Source organism: Mobula birostris, chromosome 27, assembly GCF_030028105.1.
Source record: "Mobula birostris isolate sMobBir1 chromosome 27, sMobBir1.hap1, whole genome shotgun sequence".
In the NCBI taxonomy this organism is placed as follows: Eukaryota; Metazoa; Chordata; class Chondrichthyes; order Myliobatiformes; family Myliobatidae; genus Mobula; species Mobula birostris.
Genome location: NC_092396.1, coordinates 15,623,900 through 15,644,689, shown reverse-complemented (window position 1 = coordinate 15,644,689; position 20,790 = coordinate 15,623,900). Strand labels below are relative to the sequence as shown.

Genomic DNA, 20,790 nt, shown 5'->3' with positions numbered 1-20,790 from the left:
ATCAGCCAATCACGTGGCAGCAGTTCAATACAACAAAGCACGCAGACATGGTCAAGAGGTTCAGTTGCTGATCAGACCAAACATCAGAATGGAGAAGAAGTGTGATCTAAGTGACTTCGTTGGTGGCAGATGGGGTGGTTTGAGTATCTCAGAAACTGATGACCTCCTGGGATTTTCATGCACAACAGTCTCTAGAGCCTACAGAGAATGGTGCGAGAAACAAAAAACACCTAGTGACCGGCATCCAGTTCTGTGGGCGGTAACGCCTTGTTAGTCAGAGAGGTCAGAGGAAGGGAGCCAGACTCGTTCCAGCTGAAAGGAAGGCAAGAGTACCTCAAAAAGCCACATGTTACAACAGTAGTGTGCAGAAGAGCACAACACATAGAACCTTAAAGTAGATGGGCTACAGCAGCAGAAGACCATGAACATACCTAATACAATGGCAACTGAGTGGCCACTAGTATTCCATCAGTGACCATTCTTGGTAGTCTGTCACCTAACACAATGCTTCTTGTTGGACTATGATTAAACAAAACGACAATATTTCAAAAGGAATTTGTTAATGGTTATAAGATTTTCATTGCCTTGAGGACATAATGTGGAACGCATGCGTTTTCCCCTGGGTGTCCAGTTTCCTACCACTGCCCTTCGCACCACTGACAGCATCTTCACGGAGCGTTGTTGCAGGAAAGCAGCATCCATCATTAGGGACCCCCACCGCCCAGGGCATGCTCTCATCTCGCTGCTGCCATCAGAAAGTATAGGACCCCCAAGACTCACACCATCAAGTTCAGGAAGAGTTACTACCCCTCAACCATCAGTTCCTGAACCACATGGGATAACATATGGTTCAGGAACATGTCAGTTTCTCAGTCTTGGTTTGTCTTGTGTTTCTGTGATATCATTCTGGAGGAACATTGTATCATTTCTTAATGCATGCATTACTAAATGACAATAAAAGAGGACTGTGTGTCCTCATAATCCAGTTTAATCTAATCTAACTTCACTTGCCCCATCACTGAAAAGTTCCCACAACATATGGATTCATTTTCAAGGACTCTTCATCTCAGGTTCTCAATACTTATTGCTTATTTATTCATTATTATTATTTTTTCTTTTTGTATTTGCACAGCTTGCTGTCTTTTGCACACTGGCTGAACGCCCAGTTGGTGCAGTCTTGCATTGATTCGATTACGGTTATTATATGCTATTGTGCCTGCAAGAACATGAATACCAAGGTTGTATATGGGGTGACATATATGTTCTTTGATAATAAATTTACTTTGAATTTTTGAGCTTAGAAAAAAGTAACTGGGTGGTTTAATTGGTCATTGTAAATTGTCCTGTGAATAGGTTAGGGTTAAATCGGTGAGTTGGGGGTTGCTGGGGCAGTGCTGCTCGAAGAGGTGGAAGGGCTACTCTGCGGTGTATCTCTAAATACTAAGTAAGTAAATTAAGGATGCTATGTAACAGCAAGCTGTCGATGGTATACGTGTGTGCGTGGTGAGGAGTGGTGGCGGCTGTTGCTTTGCGTTCGATCCGATGACGACGGTCACTTACTTTTGGCTTTCTCGTTTTTCCTGGACGGTCGCCACCTGATGCAGGTTTTATGTTCGTCCAGGTAGTAGAAACGAACTAGGCCTTTCGAGCTTCCTCTGAGCTTCACCATCTGAGTGCCGGCCTGCATCAGGCTCATACATCGTTCCACTGTAGAGAGAAGGGAGACTTATCAGTGCAGAAGCCATTCCTCCCGTAACTCAAACAGCTGCTGAAACATGGAACCTGACACCACCACAGGAGCCTGTACAACCCACCCGAGCTTTTCCCATCAGACCCTCCTACATCCCTTAATTCACAGCTGTGCAAATTTTCCTTCTCTATATGCTCAGAAAATTTTATTTTAAAATGTATTTATCTAACTCCCTTTAAAGATTAAAGAAGAGCTTTCTTTGTCACATGTGCATCAAAACTTACAGTGAAATGTGTCACTTGGCCTCAGCGACTAACACAGTCTGAGGATTGTGCTGGGGGGCAGCCAAGTGTTGTCGCACTTTTGGCATCAAAATAACATGCACACAACTCAATAGTAATATGTCTTTGGAATGTGGGAGGAAACTAAAGCACCCAGAAAAAACCCACGCGGCCATGGGGAGAACATGCAGATGTCTTATGGTGGTAGGAATTAAACTCTGATAGGTAATTACTGGAACTGTAAAGCCTTACGCTAATTGTTTTGCTACTGTGCTGCCCCTGTTGAATTTGTTTCCTCTATTCTTTCCAGCAAAGAAATCCAGATTATAATACTAAAAAAATCTCCTCCTCTGAACTTTTGTCAATTATTCTCTGGTCAACAATACTCTAGACAATGAAAAATGTCACAGGATCTGAGTTGCAATCTTCACTGACCTCACATAAAATTATGGCCCTTGGGCTTACCACGATTTTGTAGCAAAGCTGAATATGATGAGATGAAATTCAATGGGCAGGTATCAGTAGCTCATTTTATTCCAATCTTGCCCAGAGGGAAACAAGGTTGTTGAAAAATAAAATCTAATCTTATCCCAGTTTCTCACTGGTTAGTTAAGTCAAAAGTTAATACCCGTCAACAACTCTTTAAAATTTTAAACCTTGAGACAGAGAAACAGAAATGAGAAATAGAAAAGACATATTAGATGACACTCTGCACAGTTCTGGTCTCCAGGATATCGGGCTACTGGCAAAGGAGCAAAGCAGATTTAGGGGGATGATAAAGGTAAGGGGCTGGGGTTCATATATCTTGACAAACGAAGCCTGAGGTGAAAACAGCAGGAAGTCTTCAGTATTGTGAATTACATAGGGTGAACAAAGATAAAGCATTTCTATTTGTAAAGGAGTGTGAGAGTCCGGTCTATAAATATAAGATTGTCTCTAACCATAAGACATAGGAGTAGAATTGGGCCATTTGGCCCATTGAGACTGCCCCTCCATTTAATTATGCCTGTTGCTTTTTTCCCCTTCTCAGCCCCACTTCCCAGCCTTCTCCCAGTAACCTTTGATGCCATGTCCAATCAAGAACCTATGAAGCTCTGCTTTAAAAACACCCAATGACCTGGTCTCCACAGTTGTCTATTGTAATAAATTCCACAAATTCACCATCCTCTGGCTAAAGAAATTTCTCCACATCCTTGTTTTAAATGGATGCTCCTCTATCCTGAGGCTGTGCACTCTTGTCCTAGACTCCCCCACCATGGGAAACATCCTGTCCACATCTACTCTATTGAGACCTTTCAACATTTGGAAGGTTTCATTGAGATCCCCACTCATCCTTCTAAATTCCAGTGAGAACAGACCCAGAGCTATCAAATGTTTTTCGTATGATAACCCTCTCATTCCTGGAATCATCCTTGTGAACCTCCTCTGAACCTTCTCCAAGGTCAGCACATCTTTTCTTAGGTGAGGAGACCAGAACTGTTCACATTACTCTTGGTGAGCCTTCACTAGCAAATGGAGTCTCTAACTGATGGACCAAATAGCCTATTCCCATGCTGTAAAAATCTGTGCAGTATTTCTTTCTATTTGGTTGTGATGGGCACATGGTCAAGTGGTTAAGGCGTTCGTCTAGTGATCTGAAGGTCGCTAGTTCGAGCCTCAGCTGTGGCAGTGTGCTTGTGTCCTTGAGCAAGGCACTTAACCACATATTGCTCTAGTGACTGCGCGAGGAGTGGCAACCCACGCAAACTTCCAATCTGCGCCTTGTAAGGCATGAAAATGCCCGATGCAGGCCTCTCATGGTCTGAGTCGACTTTCCCTCCCTCCCTCCTGGTTACCAATGAAGCTGCCAGGAGGAAGCAGGTATGTGGATGTGGGAGGTGGGATTTGATGATAGCGGAGGCTCTGCATCTGGAGGGTGGGGTAAGGGAGGTAGTGTCTGGCTGGAGGAGAAGTAACTGCAGTTTTGAGATGAGGATCCAGCATCCCATGCTCTTATTGGCTGAATAGCCAAGTACTAATGATATTAAAAGCTTCAAGATATCCTGTGGCTGCTGGATGTTGAGGGAGGAGGTGACAGTGTAACAAATTGAGGTAATAATGAAGCCATTTCCTCTGGCTGATCAACGGATGAAAGGCAAGCCATGACCCAAAGGCTTTGTCACTATCAGAATGATGATTTACTAGCCAAATGATAATGTCATTAATTACTGATGGTTGCTTTATTAAAGCCTTTATTGAGAGTGTATTCAGCTCAGGGTCAGGGACCTGAATCAAACTGTGTGCTCAAGTTGCCATGTTGATGGGGGGGACTATAACTGTCTCTGTTTTCAAAGTGTGGTTCCTCATCAATCAGCCCAGTCAGAAGGAGCTGGAAACTTTCCTTTCAACTTTCCAGCAAGATAAAGGCCCATTCCAGAGGGTGGTGAATCTATGGAACTTGTTGTCACGGGTGATGGTGGAGGCCAAGTCATTGGGTGTATTTAAGGCAGAGATTGATAGGTATTTGAGCAGCCAGGGTATCAAAGGTTATGGTGAGAAGGCAGGGGAGTGGGACTAAATGGGAGAATGGATCAGATCATGATAACATGGCGGAGCAGACTCAATGGGCCGAATGGCCGACTTCTGCTCCTTTGTCTTATGGTCATTCAATGTCAGTACAGTCAAACAAATTGCAAGAGGAACTAAGCAGGAATTATATCAACAACAGCATTGGTGCTGCTTCCTGCACCCATGCCGAACTCATCGACTTCATCAGCTTCGCCTCTTCGCCTCCAACTTCCACCCTGCCCTCAAATTTACCTGGTCCATTTCCAACTCCTCCCTCCCCTTTCTTGCTCTCTCTGTCTCTCTATCTCTGGAGACAGTTTATCCACAAATACATTTTATGAACCCACTGATTCTCACAGCTACCTGGACTATACCTCTTTGCACACCCTCACTTGTAAAAATGCCATCCCCCTTCTCCCAATTCCTCCACCTTCACCCTATCTGCTCTCAGGATGAAGCTTTTCATTCCAGAACTAATGAGATGTTCAAGGTTCAAGAAGGCAGCCCAGCACCTTCTTTAGCATACTCCTTAAGAACAACTGCTTGACCAAGTTTTTGGTCACTTGCCCTAATGGAGCTCAATACTGTATTAACTTTTTTTTCCTGATTTATATGTCTGTTTTTGTATTTTTAAATGTATGTCACACTTGTATATGTAATAAAATATTGTGTGTGACACAACTACATGCTCTCCTGCACACCACTGTTATTTGAGTTACTGTCGCCTTCTTGTCAGCTTGAACCAATCTGTCCATTCTCCTCTGACCTCTCTCATTAACAAGGCATTTTCGTCCATAGAACTTACCAGTAACTGGATATTTTTTTGTTTTTCACACCCTTCTCCATAAACTCTAGAGATTGTTGTGCATGAAAATCCCAGGAGATAGACAGATAGATTGTTTATTGATCACAAAGGGAATTACAGTGTCACAGTAGCATTCCAAGTGTACAGATGTACAAATGTTAGAAGGGAAGTAAGAAAGAATAAAAACAATTTCCCTTAAAAATAAGATGTACAAGATTTACAAGTCAAAGGTTACAAGATCACTTCCCCGGCTACAGGTCGACTCACTATAGAGCCTGATGGCCAAGGGTAAGAATGACCTCATTTCACGCTCCTTGGAGCAACACAATTGTCTTACTCTATTACTGAAGCTGGCATGCAGGGGGTGAGAAACATTGTCCAAAATTGCAGTTTCTGAGATACTCAAACTACCCTGCATGGCACCAACAATCACTCAGTGGTCAAAGTTATTTAAATCACATTTCTTCCCCATTCTGATGGTTGGTCTGCACAACAACTGAACCTCTTGACCATGTCTGCATGGTGTACCTAATAAAGCAGCTTCTGCATACACATAATCTAGTGTTTTACAGGATTGCTTTTATGTTTATATTTATTGTTTATTGTTGTGTTCTTTATGCTTATTGTGTTTTTATGCTGCATCAGATCTGTAATAACAATCAGTTTGTTCCCCTTCATATTCATGTACTGAAGAATGACAATCAACTATCTTGAGTCTTGAATTTTGAGTGTTTTATGCAGATATTTTTGTAAAGCAAGAGGAGGTGATATTCTATGTCTGGGTTCCAGAGAGGGATTTTCATCTCCAATTACATTGCTTGAAGCGGTTAAGTGCAGTCCAAGAGAGAGAGGATACTGGTGCAATAATTGGGCTTGTCTCGCTGACACAGATCAGGATGTTGGCTTTGTTGAATGCCACAGACCTTGTCAGGGACAGGAGTTGGAACTGACAGCCATGCTCCGACTGTGCACACAGCTCCAGCTCTGCAGTTGTGCAGGGGTGGCCTTTACATCATTCTTCACAAGGGATGATGCTTTCATTTAATTTACTCCTTTTCTGTTCTACATAACTCCCGTGGATACAGAGAAAAAGGATGTTGTGGCCCCTGTTAGTGCCTGAAGCGTTCAGGGGGAGAGACCGTGATGAGACCATTGGGAAAGGGTGGTGGGAGGGAAGGGATGGAGAAGGAAACATGGGAGGGAATGGTGGTTATGAGTCGGCACCCAGAAGGTGTCCATTCTCCACTTGTGTAATTGCACCCAAACACTTCCTCCTTCAATTAGGATCATAAGACCATAAGACATAAGAGCAGAAATGGGCCATTCAGCCCATCCATCATGGCTGATTTATTATCCCTCACAACCCCAGTCTCCTGCCATCTCCCCATAACCTTTGACACCTGCAGCAAAAAGTGTTGGACGTTGGACTTCACTCACCCCTTGGCTGACCCTACTGTGTAACACACATGCAATCACTCACACACACACATATGCTCAGGCATGCAGTGGTATGCACATGGACATGCGTGCACACAGATTGACCCATCCACACAAACACAAATCCATACCGTACACGTGTGCACATGTACCCATCCATTCATAGTCGTACGCATTCTCTTAGAAGCGGTACTGCTTTGAATCGATGGACTGGACTGTATTCAGGGATTCATCTTCGAATCTGGATGAAAATGCTGCAGTTGTAACCGACTTCCTTAAAACCTGTGTGGATGGGTGTGTGACTACAAAGACTTACTGTACATTCCCAAACCAAAAGCCGTGGATGAACCAGGAGGTATGTCGTCTGCTGAAGGCTAGATTTGTGGCATTCAAGTTTGACGACCCAGGCCTGTGCCAGAAAACCAGGTATGATTTGTGGAGGGCGATTTCAAGGGTGAAGAGACGATTTTGAATGAGGTTGGAAGTGACATTGGATGTTCGACAACTCCAGCAGGGTTTGCAAGACATTACTTCCTACAAAGCAAAACCCAATAGCATGAATGGCAGCAATGCTTCTCTACCAGATGAACTCAATGCCTTCTATGCCCACTTTGAAAGGGAGAATATAGCTACAGCTGTGAAGGTCCCTGCTACACCTGATGACCCTGTGATCTCTGCTTCAGAGGCCGATGTTAGACTGTCTTTAAAGAGGGTGAACCCTTACAAGGCGGAAGGTCCCGATGGAGTACCAGGTAAGGCTCTGAAAACCTGTACCAACCAACTGGCAGGAGTATTCAAGGACACTTTCAACCTCTCACCGCTATGGGCGGAAATTCCCACTTGCTTCAAAAAGGCAACAATTATACCAGTGCCTAAGAAGAATAATGTGAGCTGCCTTAATGACTATCGCCCAGTAGCACTCACATCGACAGTGATGAAATGCTTTGAGAGGTTGGTTATGACTAGACTGAACGCCTGCCTCAGCAAGGACCTGGACCCACTGCAATTTGCCTATTGCTGCAATAGGTCAACAGCAGATGCAATCTCAATGGGTCTTCACGCGGCTTTAGACCATCTGGACAACACAAACACCTATGTCAGGATGCTGTTCGTCAACTCTAGCTCAGCATTTAACACCATAATTCCCACAGTCCTGATTGAGACGTTACAGAACCTGGGCCTCTGTACCTCTCTCTGCAATTAGATCCTCGACTTCCTAACCAGAAGACCGCAATCTGTGTGGATTGGTGATAACATCTCCTTCTCACTAATGATCAACAGTGATGCACCTCAGGGGTGTGTGCTTAGCCCACTGCTTTACTCCCTCTATACCCATGACTGTGTGGGTAGGCATAGCTCAAATATCATCTATAAATTTACTGATGATACAACCGTTGTTGGTAGAGTCTTAGATGGTGATGACAGGGTGTACAGGAGCAAGATATGCCAACTAGTGGAGTGGTGTCGCAGCAACAACCTGGCACTCAACGTCAGTCAGAGCAAAGAGCTGATTGTGAACTTCAGGAAGGGCAAGATGAAGGAACACATACCAATCTCATAGAGGGATTAGAAGTGGAGAGAGTGAGCAGCTTCAAGTTCCTGGGTGTCAAGATCTCTGAGGACCTAATCTGATCCCAACATATCGATACAGTTATAAAGAAGGCAAGGCAGTGACTATAATTCATTAGGAATTTGAAGATATTTGGCTTGTCAACAAATACACTCAAAAGCTTCTATAGATGTACCGTGGAGAGCCTTCTGACAGACTGCATCACTGTCTGGTATGTCTCAGAAAGGCAGAGTCCATTATTAAGGACCTCCAGCACCCAGGGCATATCCTTTTCTCACTGTTACCACCAAGTAGGAGGAGGTACAGAAGCCCGAAGGTACACACACTCAGTGATTCAGGAACAGCTTCTTCCTATATATATTTTCTGTTTTTGCATGATTTTTAATCTATTCAATATACGTATACTGTAATTGATTGATTGATTTTTCTTTCTTCTACATTATGTACTGAATTGAACTGCTGCTGCTAAGTTAACAAATTTCATGACACATGCTGGTGATAATAATCCTGATTCTGATTCTGTCTCTGAGACAGTCCTTCAGGATGGAGGATGATTTGCTTTTGTGGGATCTGAAATGAGGCATTAAATTCTTGGACACTACCTCACTTTTTTTAATATACAGTATTTCTGTTTTTGCTCATTTTTTAAATCTATTCAATATATGTATACTGTAATTGATTTACTTGCTTATTTATCATTATTGTTATTTTTTAATTTTATTTATTATTTTTTTCTCTGCTAGATTATGTATTGCATTGAACTGCTGCTGCTAAGTTAACAAATTTCACAACACGTGCCGGTGATAATAAACCTGATTCTGATTCTGATTCTGCTTCCACAAATGGGGCAGGAGGGTTGGCTTATTTATTTATGGAGGGAATTATTTACTCCTGACATATGGACTTGAGGTGAGAATCATAGTAACACAGCACAGAAACCTTGTACATGTTAACCATCCAACACCCATCTACACTCCCATTTCTCAGGCAGTCAGAACATTTTCATCATTTTTTCTTTGTAACTCAATATTTACTGAGTGCTGCTTTTCACCTTGGAGTGAATATGGACCATGGATTCCCAGGTGTCAGTGGGGATGTTTTATTTTTTTTTCTAGCGTTGCTTTGACCACATCTTTGAATTGTTTCCTCTGACAGTGCCTTGGAGCAGAGTGTCTTTTTCAGGAGTCTAGATTCAGGCATGCATACGGCGAGTCTTGCCCAGCAGAGTGCAACCCAGCACACGTGCACATAACTACAAATATATGCCATACACATGCACACACGCACATGCATTCAGTGCCTATGTACATATTTACATACACTCAATGGCCACTTCATTTGGTCCACATGCTCGGTAATGCAATTATCTAACCAGCCAATCATGTGGCAGCAACTCAATGCATTAAAGCACACAGACACGGCCAAGAGGTTCAGCTGTCGCTCAGACCAAACATTAGAATGGGGAAGAAGTCGATGGTAAAGTTTCATCATGGCTGTCTGCCTCTACTGAGAGGTAGCTCCCAATGTGCGGATAGTGGACTATGTTATTGCTGTTCAAATGGACTAGTTTAGCTCAACCTTTGCTTTGCAGATGTTCAGTGCCAGGCCTATTCTCTTGCATGCTGTAGTGAGTAGTGATTTATAACCATATAACCAAATAAAAATTACAGCACGGAAACAGGCCATCTCAGCCCTTCTAGTCCGTGCCGAACTCTTACTCTCACCTAGTCCCACCGACCTGCACTCACCCCATAACCCTCCATTCCTTTCCTGTCCATATAGTTGTCCAATTTAACTTTAAATGACAACATTGAACCTGCCTCAACCACTTCTGCTGGAAGCTCGTTCCACACAGCTACCACTGTGTGACAGGCCTTTACCATCTGTCCTTTAGAATACAGGTTTTATATTGAACTTCAGCCTCCAGACGAGAGGTTCTTCTTCCCTTGAGACTCCATTCCAGGCAGCCTATGTCTACGGTTAATTAGCTGCTGGATCTCCTGGTCGTTCTCATCAAACCAGTTGGACACAATGGATGCACAAACACATAGCCACACACGTGCCCACACAGCTTCTCAAATTTATTCCCATATTTATCAAAGCTTAATATTGCTTAGCCAACACCAAGTAAATAATTGAAGACTGCATTCTGTTGGTACAAATTGCTTTCAAATTAAATTCTAGCAACTCACTTTTCAGGTATGTTAATAATTAACTTCATGTTCTCATTAAAGGTGGATTCTGAAAATTAGCCGCCTTCAATGTTGTATTCAGCCACCAAATTCCATAACTAACTTTTTCCAAAGGTAAAAGGGCAGAGGAATGCAGGGCACATAAATAGAGAGAGTTCACTGGGATGGGAATACTGGGGAGCACTGGGCGATGGGTGAACCAGATGCTTCAGGTCAGGATGTGGGCAGCAGGCTTTCAGCGCCATGGTAGAGTGAAGGTTGGGGGCAGGCCAGGAGTCTGATGGAACAGCCAGGACAGGAGGCAACAAAGCAGTGTCAGATGGACTGTGGCTGGAGTGGGAACTGGGAGTGTTTTGCAGATGCTACAACATTGCACAGTGGGGTGGGGCAGAGACCCAGCATTTGTGGAAGAGTTAGATACAACGACTGTAAAAATGTCAAAGCTCTGTGGAGCATATGGGAAGACAGGGGAATGGAGGGGTACCAACCAGAAGCTCAGTCAGATGGGGTAGTAGTATTGGGAAGTGGAAGGAGCAGAAAGATGGAAAGGTTAGAAAGCAAAGGCTCTGGGATGGAGAGGCCACAGAGGTTTGTAAAGGGGCAAGCAAATTAAAGAAATGGAGTAAAGGTGAGTGGGCGCCATGGAAAATGAGAAATGCATGATAAGTGTAAATTATCTTGCAAAGTGAAGAGGTGTTGTATTCAAGAACGTGCCTGCAGCAGCAGCTCATATCGGGGAAATTTTGATCTCAGGAGAATGGGTAATGGGGCTTTATGGTGGCTTACCAGGAAGCTGCATGGAACATTTGGGGGGAGATTAAAACTAGGGCTCATAAATGCAAAGCAGTCAATAATAAGTCAAATAAGCAATTTTAGAGAAACTCTGCTCAGAAAGGACTCAGCAAGAACATTAGATGGTTAAAGAGGAATAGCTGGAGAGAGACATAAAGAGCATTTTTAGAAGGGGATGCTTTGAATCTTGTGCACTGAGAAAATGTGGGAGAGGAAACAGAGGGAGAGAGAGAATTAGATCGTGAAAGAGAGAAACAGAGGGTCACACATCGTGGCAGTGAGGAGGACAACTTGTCCAGATTTTTATTTTGCTTTGTTGTCAGGTACTAACAGCTGTCAGATTGACTGCAGCAAACATTATCAGCAGGATTAAGCTATTGCCTCTGCAACTAAATGATTCACTCAGGGGCCACTGTGAGCCTTGCTGGTTTAGCTACTAAATCTATTTGTTGCCTCACATGAAAGAGATTTGGCATTACGCTGAGCCTGGGCAAGGCGACGACCAAATCGGCACTCTGTTAACTCATCACAGAGACACCTTCTGACAAGTGGGCGGTGACTGGGGAGAGCAAAACTGTCTCGGTCTCCCACTTGACACAGTTCCCTTGGACAGGAGTCAGTTCTCCACTCATTCTCTCATGCAGGTCTCCTTAACCCCTGCCTTGGCAACAGCAGACTTTGATCATTGCCATCACCTTTTCCAGTCAAAGCTGCTGCATTATCTTTGAGTGTGGGACAGTAAAGAGAGGCCAAGCTGGCCCTTTGTACAAGAAATCTCATGGTAGTATTTTTTAATCATATCTGTGGGATATTGGCCACTAACTGGGCCAATAGTTATCAGTCCACAAATGTATTTAAATCAGATGATCGCGTAATCAGCATTTGTACAAACTTATTATTCACAGTCGTAACACATACAGTGCTGGAGGAACTCAATAGGTCAGGAAGCATCTACGGAAAGGCATAAACAGTAGAAATTTTGGGCCGAGACCCTTTATCAGAACTCATATTTGTGTGTTTACCATTCACAAATTTCCTACATTACAACAATGAATTGCATCAAATGTATTTTATTAACTTAATAAAAATTGTTTAGAGGTCTGCAGAGATTTGGTATGACATCAAAAACTTTGACAAACTTCTATAAACGTGTAGTGGAGAGTGTATTGACTGGCTGCATCATGGCCTGGTATGGAAACACCAATGCCTTTGAATGGAAAATCCTACCAAGGTAGTGGATTCGGCCCAGTACATCACAGGTAAAGCCCTCCCAACCACCGAGCACATCTACATGAAACATTGTCGTAGGAAAACAGCATCCATCATCAGAGATCCTCACCACCCAGGCCATGCTCTTTTCTCGCTGCTGCCATCAGGTAGAAGATACAAACGCCTCGGACTCACACCACCGGGTTCAAGAACAGTTCCTGCCCCTCAACCATCAGGCTTTTGAACAAAACTACACTCACTTGCCCATCCATTGTGATGTGCCCACATCAAATGATCTCACTTTAAGGGTGTTTTATTTTGTCATTTCATGTTCTCGTTATTTATTGCTATTTACTTATATTCGCAGTTTGTTGTATTCTGCACTCTGGGTGATCTTTCATTGATACTGTTATGGTTACTATTCTGTGCATTTGCTGAGTAGGCCCGCAGGAAAACGCATCTCAGGGTTGTATGTGGTGACGTATATGTACTTTGATAATAAAATTTACTTTGAACTTTGAATTGACATCTGGAGGTTTTGAATACTGCTACATCAATTTAAATTTCTTTGTCTTTTATTATACCTTCTTTCATTCTCCTCTTTTCATTTCACTAACTCTCTCTTCCACTTCTGCCTTTCCTTTTTTATGCCCTTCCTTTCACTAATTTATGTTTCCTTACACAGAATGAGGCTGTTCAGCCCCTTTAGTCAATGCCAGCTCAGAGCATTCTGGTCAATCCCATTTGCCCAATTATTTCCCTGCAATCTACCCTCTCATCGTTCAATGTAATGCTGCCCTCTGCCCCCATTCCCCTACTACCCAGCTCAATGAGGAGAAATTTAAGTAACCCATTGGCATAACTTTCAGCAGGTCATTGGGATGTGGTAGGAAGCTGCCACAGGCGGAAGTGCAACATCCACACAGAACACATATTTGGAATTGAACCTGGGCTGCTGAAGCTATAAGGCAGTTCCACTCTATCTTTATCCGCCCTTGCTCACTTCTTTCCCCTTCTCTCGGTCTCGTTCTCATTCACCTAGACGAGCAGAACATGGCCCCTCTGTGCAACCTACCAAAGTGTCCCAGTCTCCACGAGGCTGGCGTCACGATGCTGCCCCCAATCCAGAAGAAGTCCTCAGCGAGACGGCAAACAGAGGACTGGTGGTGAAGCGTGGATAAGGGGGACTTGGCGCCACTCATTGTCACCACCTCTCCCTCTCGTTCTGCACTTGGGATTTGTTAGAGAAGTCAGAAGTGCAAGATCTCTACAACAACGCTGCTGAAGGATTCTCAACCTGAAATATTAAATGGTTTCTCTTCCACAGATGCAGCTTGACTGGCTGAGTTCTTCCAGTATTCTGTTTGTCTTTCAGATCCCAGCATTTCCAGTTTTATTTGTTTTCCAAATCTTCCAGAGCACCTGCTGTCACTCGGGATTCATCCTGTCAAAGCCCTACGAACTGGAAGTGCGTAATGTCTCTTTCAGAAGCTCCCGTCCATTGCAGCCACCATTCCCTTGCTACACTCCTCTCAGACCAATCTGTTAATCCAGCTCCTTCCCGGAAATGAAACATCTCCTCGGAGTTTGTTCCTACCGCTCTCCCTCACACCAACAATCCCTCGAGTGGGTGCACATCAGTGAAGAATCTCACTGCTTCTGGCACGTTGTCAAAAAATAAAAGCAGAGAGGGAGCTGTTACGGCTTTGTGTGTCGCTGGGATTCCTCAGGTCACCGGAGCTTTCCTCTCTGACTTATGCTGACAACACAGCTGTTAACTGTAGAGGCACGTCCAAATCGGCTTCTGACTGTAATCCAAATCTGCCAACTCGTACGCGTACACTCAGAGGCAGAGGCAGCTTAGCCTTAGCTGGTTATTCGCTCTCCCCCCATTAACTGAACAGCCACAGTGGTCCCTCGCCCATTGTCAGTGCCCAGAATCCCAGGGCTGAGCACCTCACTATATGCATAGTTAATGGGGGAGACAGTCAAGCCTCTTGCCTAATATTCATGGGATAGTAAAACGTGAGCTGACGTAGTTGTTTACCCTGCCCCTCATCCTCCCTCCCACCCCATCTCCTCAAAAGTGCACTCTGCCACCTGAGCTCAGAGTGACTACTGCTGAATATTTTAAGCTCCTGGTATTCACTTCTTGTTACCCGGGCATGCTGGGCATTGTGCAAGGCAAGATCAAATTGCAACCAAGATAAAACTGAACACCTCCTGGCTGCACAATGGTGTAGGCCGACCTCCGGCCTCCCGTACAACAAAGCCTGTAACAATTCTACAACACTTCCCTAAAGGGATTCCATAAAAATAATCTAACCCAATATTCTACAGCATTAATTGCCTATACTGACACACTGTTCTATATGAATTCCTTAAACAAAAAAGAAAATCCACCACAATATTCTATAATCCCTTATGGATTTAATTTTTAGCCACATTCTGAGCAATAGCCTACCTCAATGTATTAAAACTTGCCAACATTTAATTGTATGACAATTAACCATAATAAAAGCTGGTCACTCTAGTCAATTGCACCATCCTAGCAAAATCCCATAACATACACTAAAGCAATGCCCATGTTTCACCATGTGAAAGCATCCATCGTAATAAGCTCTATCAACACCTTAGAACAATCTCGTACCTCACCAATAATTCTTCCTTTCATTCTCTGCAAGGGAATCGGTGTCCGTGAGGGTTAATGGTGCCCTACTGAGGAAGCAAAGCCACACCAAATCCCAGCACCGAGGAGTTCCATATAGATCCCTGGAGGCAGGGGCATCAGCGACCTTCGTTCTCCCTCCACCCACAGGTGAAGAAGGATCGTTGAGTGCTAGCTCACTCCACCAGAACAGGCACCAGGATACTAAAGATAGCGCTATATCGTTACTTGTCTAAATCTTGTGCCAACAGACACATTTCAGGCACAGTGTCAGAAGCATCAAACAGAGAGAGAGAGAGAGAGAGAGAGAGAGAGAAGGAGTAACTCATTTCTCTTTGGAACTTAAAATCTGCCAATGACTTGCCATAGAAACAAATGATATGCAAGGAGGTCATTCGGACCATATCACCAAGACTAAGCTGAAAGGAAGGTGAGAGGAATTCAAATGGTCATGCTTGATAACAATGATGTGCAGAAGGGCATCCCTGAATGCACAACACGTTGAACCTTGAGGTGGATGGTCTACTACAGCAGAAGACCGCAAACATACACTGACTGGCCACTTTATTAGGTACCTCTGTCTGGAGGTTCCATCTTCTTCAGTTATTATCTTCCTTCTACCTGTTCCAAATCCTAAAAGATTGCCCCAGGGTAAATACACTTTCTCCCCTTCACAACCCACAGTACATTGCCAGTTACGTTAAATATTATCAGCAACCCTGAAAGGCACCTGTCCAGAGATCTGAGCACACAACCAGGCTGACACTGCGGCAGTGACAGATTACGCTGCCTTTCAGATTTGGTTGGGAATGTAAGAAAGATGAGACTTCCTGTACAGTTACCGCAGTTACGTGTTCACATAATGAAACTGATAATCCAGATCATTTGATGGATAAGTTAACTGGTAACATTACCAGCACTGACAAACTATTAAACCAAAAGCACTGAAATGAGAGCGCTAAAGAAGAACTAAAGGATGAACAGCTTCAATGTGGTGGACGTTAGGATCTCACAGGATCTATCCTGAGCCCAGCATATTGATGCAATCAGGATGAATGCATGCCAGGGGCTGCATTTCATTCTGAGTTTGAAGATTTGGTATGCCTCCAGATTCTAGCAAATGTCTACAGATGTACCATGGAGGACATTCTGGCTGCTGACATCACTGCCTGTTACAGAGACTCCAAGGCACAGGATGAAGAAAGAGGCTGCAGAGGTTTGTAGGTTCAGCCAGCTCCATCATGGACAAAACCCTCCTTGGCATTAAGGACTTCTTCAAAAGGTGGTACCTCAAGAAGGTGGTATCCATCATTAGGGAGGCACAGAAGCCTGCAGCCACACACTCGAGGGTTTAGAAATGGCTTCTTCCCCTCTGCTGTCAGAATAGTCCATGAATCATGAACACTATCTCACTATATCTCTTTTGCACTATCTATTTTTTATTGCAATTTAAATGCAATTCTTTTACATGTCTTGCACTCCACTGCAGCTGCAAAACAACAATTATTACATCAGTAATAATAAACCTGATTCTGATTCTAAAAAGAATCCTCAGCAGATCAGGTAAGGAATGAAACAGGGGTTATGTTTCAGATCGAAGACTTTCACTGGGAAAAAAGAAACACTCTCGACCTTAAACAGAGACCACTTCTCTCTGCACAGTTGCTGTCTGACCCACTGAGTGTTTCAGCTGCAGATTTTCAGACACTGCCGTTCAGCGCCCTTCAGCTGATAGCACACTTGTCCCTCAGATAGGTGGCTGAAACACCCCTCCAAGTGCACAACAGAGGCTGATACTTCATGTGCATGCCGAGAGAGAGGTGACAAACTGGGATCCTGCTATCCTATCAGATGGAAACAAAAGATTAGCAATCAACGTCACTTAGGAGTAAGACACCTTACCCTCGTGCACTGGTCAAGTGTTATCACTGGTGTAACTTCTTTGTTGATTGCATCCATTACTTTTTTCATTTTCCCTTCAGTAACAATAAAAACCTAGACTTGATAAAAATATATTACTGCTTTAATACACAGCACTGGTCTTCGAGGCGGATGGTCCTGAGTTCGAATCCGGCTGGGTTCCAACTTGGACAGCAGCAGTATCTGTGCAGAAGAAAGGTTTTCTGTATCTTGCCACAAAAACCCTATGGACAACTGCACTACCCATAGGGTCGCCATGAGTCGACGATGACTCAGAGCACTCAACAACAACAACAATATACACTCGGTGGCCACTTTATTAGGTACACCTGAAAATGCAAATATCAAATCAACCAATCACGTGGCAGCAACTCAATGCATAAAAGCATGTCGACACGGTCGAGAAGTTCAGTTGTTCAGACCAAACGTCAGAATGGGGAAGAAAAGAGCTTGTCAGTGAAACCAAAGAGCTAATTATTGACTATTGGAGAAGGAAACTGGATATCCATGAGCCATTTCTCATCGGGGATCAGACATGAAGAGGGTCAGCAGCTTTAAATTCCTCGGTGTTACCATTTCAAAGGATTTGTCCTGGGTCCAGCACGTAAATTCCATTACAAAGAAGGCTCAGCAGCACCTCTGCTTCCTTAGAAGTCTGCAAAGATTTGGTATGCCATCTAAAACTTTGACAAACGCACGGTGGAGAGTACTGACCGGTTGTATCATGGCCTAGTATGAAAGCATGACGGCATGAACATCGATTTCTCCTTCCACTAAATTTTTTCCACCCCTTCCCCTATTCTCTATTCCCCAATCTGGCCTCTTAACTCTTCTCGCCTGCTTATCACCTCCCCCTGAGTCCCCTCCTGCTCCTTCCCTTTCTCCTATGGTTCACTCTCCTCTCCTGTCAGAGTCCTTCCTCTCCAGCCCTTTACCTTTCTCACTTGTCTGGCTTCATCTATCGCCTTCTAGCTATCATCCTTTCCCTCTCCTCTCCTTTCGTCCTGGCATCTTTCCCCTTTCTTTCCAGTCCTGGAGAAGGATCACGGCTTGAAACGACGAACGTTAATTCATTTCCATGGATGCTGCCTGACTTGGTGCATTCCTCCAGTATTTTGTGTGTATCCCTCTGAAAACGCCTATGTCTTTGAATGGAGACGCCTACACAAAGTAATGGAACAGCCCAGTCCATCACAGGTAAAGCTCTCCCCACCACTGAGCACATCTACAAGAAGCACTATCGCAGGAGAGCAGCATCCATCATCGAGGATCCTCACCATCCAGGCCTTGCTCTCTTCTTACTGCTGCCGTCAGAAAGGAGCTTTAGGTGCCATACTACCAGATTCAGGAACAATTATTACTTCTCAACTATTAGGTTCTTGAACCAGAGTTGATAACCTCACTCACCCCAACACTGAACAGATTCCACAACCTACGGACTCACTTTGAAGGACTTTACAAATCATGTTCTCAATATTATTTAATTATTTGTGTATTTATCATTCTAATTATTTTTTTTCTTTTTTGTATTTTCACAATTTATTGCCTTTTGCACATTGGTTGTTTGTCTGTCTTTGTTGTGTGCAGTTTTTCATTGATTCCATTGTCTTTATTGTGAATGCCCGTAAGAAAATGAATCTTAGGGTAGTATGTATTTTGATAATAAATTTACTATGAACTTTGAACTAAGTGTTTTAACAGTGAAACAATTGGTGGTGCCAGATGGGGTGGTCTGAGTATCTCAGAAACTGCTGATCTCCTGAGATTTTCATGCAAAATAGTCTCTAGAGTTTACAGAGAATCGTGGAAAAAAGACATCCAGCGAGCGGCTGTTCTCTGTTACAACAGTGGTGTGCAGAAGAGCATCTCTAAACACACAACACTTCAAACCTTGAAGTAGATGGGCTACTGCAGCAGAAGACCACCAGCATGCACTCAGGGGTCAGTTTATTAAGTATAAAGTGGCCACTGAGTGTATCTGGATGTGGTATAAATTCAAGTCCTTTACTGCTTACTTTAACTCTCAGCCCTGGACTGAGTTTACATTAAATTTGAGATTTCCTTGAGGTCCTGTCTGGCTACGGAAACACAACCTTCTCAATCAGTGCAAGGTCAGCTCAAAAACTGGGAGCACCACACTAACGTAAGAAACACTGGCCTTACTACCGACAATGATGAGGGTTGTTACCAAAAGCCTTCCCCTTGTTGGTGGGATTTTTGACCCCTAATTTTCTCCTTGAGGTGTTTTTCACCTGGAAGTCAGCCTGACTCCGGCCCCTAGGACCCATCAGTTTGGGCTGGACTTCAGAGCAGAGTACAGGGGCCGGCAAGCTGAAGGTTGACCAGTTGACCACAATTTGTGCTGGAATTACTGACTGCACCTGCCGCACTTCTCTGCATGTGACAGCATCTAAGAAATACGGCGGTCAATGTGAAAGCAGTCAAAAGGGAACCGTAAAATGCAGAACCATGACGGAGTCTGAAGAAAACCGCAATATTGTTTCGGATTAACTGCAAAATTCCCTTGCGGCTAGCTGAGCTACCTGGGGAAGGAAAACAATTGCTGTGTGCTTATTTCTTCATCACAAGGCATTTTACCAGATTAACTGCAATATCATCCCCCTCACTTAATGAATATTCAGTACGAGCATTCTTTAAATCAGTGCTTAATCAGTTTAATTGAAGCCTGTGCTCTCCCCACTAAGGGAGACAGACACTCTTCCTATTACAATCACTGTTTACTTAAAAGGGAATAAGAAATAGCTTTTGATTAGTGCTGGAAATGGACTGTGGGAACAGAGTAAATTTTCCTCCTTTCCCTGATTAAATATTATAAATCAACAAAATAAAACAACAAAATTAGCTTTGGAACTGGAAAGAGCTATACATGTTATAAAAGGGGAAAACAACGATTTTCTAAAGGAGTCTTTCTCAGCGTAAAACCTGTGTTCTAATGGCCTACTTTCAGAGGGGAGGGCAAAGTGACATCTGGGGTGATCAGATATGCTGTAATTCATTTTAGAATTTGCCATCAGCTATTTTTCACCTAATTAACCTTATTGTAATCCTTTGCAGCTTCCTTTGTCCTCTTCACAGCTTACTTTATTTATACCTCTTGTCTCTATCAGATCACCCACCCCTCAGTCTCCTCGACTCCAAGCGAAACAAACTAAATTTATCCAATCTCTCTTAGTAACTGAAACTCTACAACCCAACCAATATCCTGGTGAATTCCTACCCTTCCCAGTGTGATCTCACACTTCCTACAGTGTTGTGATCAAAACTACATCAGAATTTGCAACCTTTGATTGGATGGTGTCCCTAGGCATATCCTCAGATCTCGTGCAGATCAGCAGGCGGGGGTCGTTGCAGACAATTTTAACCTTTCCTTCCTTCAGTTTGAGGTTCCCACCTGCTTTAAGAAGACCAGTATCATCCCAGAGCAAGATAATATGTCTTTAGGACTACTGTCTGCTGGCTCTGGTATCCACCATCAGGAAGTGTTTTGAGAAGCTGATCATACCATGCATCAACTTCAGCCTCTCAGACACTCGACCCACTGCAATTTGCCTACTGGTGTAACATGTTCATGGCTGACACTATCTCCTTGGGCCTACATTCATCTACAGAGCATGTGGACAGTAAAGGCTCCTATATTAGACTGTCACAACAAAAGAAA

The 20,790-nt window shown here is 43.7% G+C and overlaps 1 protein-coding gene across 1 annotated transcript in view; it reads right to left on the bottom strand.

Annotated features, from left to right (window-relative positions):
* Positions 1–20,790, bottom strand: part of plch2a (phospholipase C, eta 2a) — a 328,352-nt gene that overhangs the window by 160,416 nt on the left and 147,146 nt on the right. Inside the window, exon 3 of the mRNA XM_072244834.1 lies at positions 1,561–1,707. Within this exon, the coding sequence (XP_072100935.1) occupies positions 1,561–1,707 (147 nt within the window). The remainder of the gene's footprint in view (positions 1–1,560; positions 1,708–20,790) is intronic.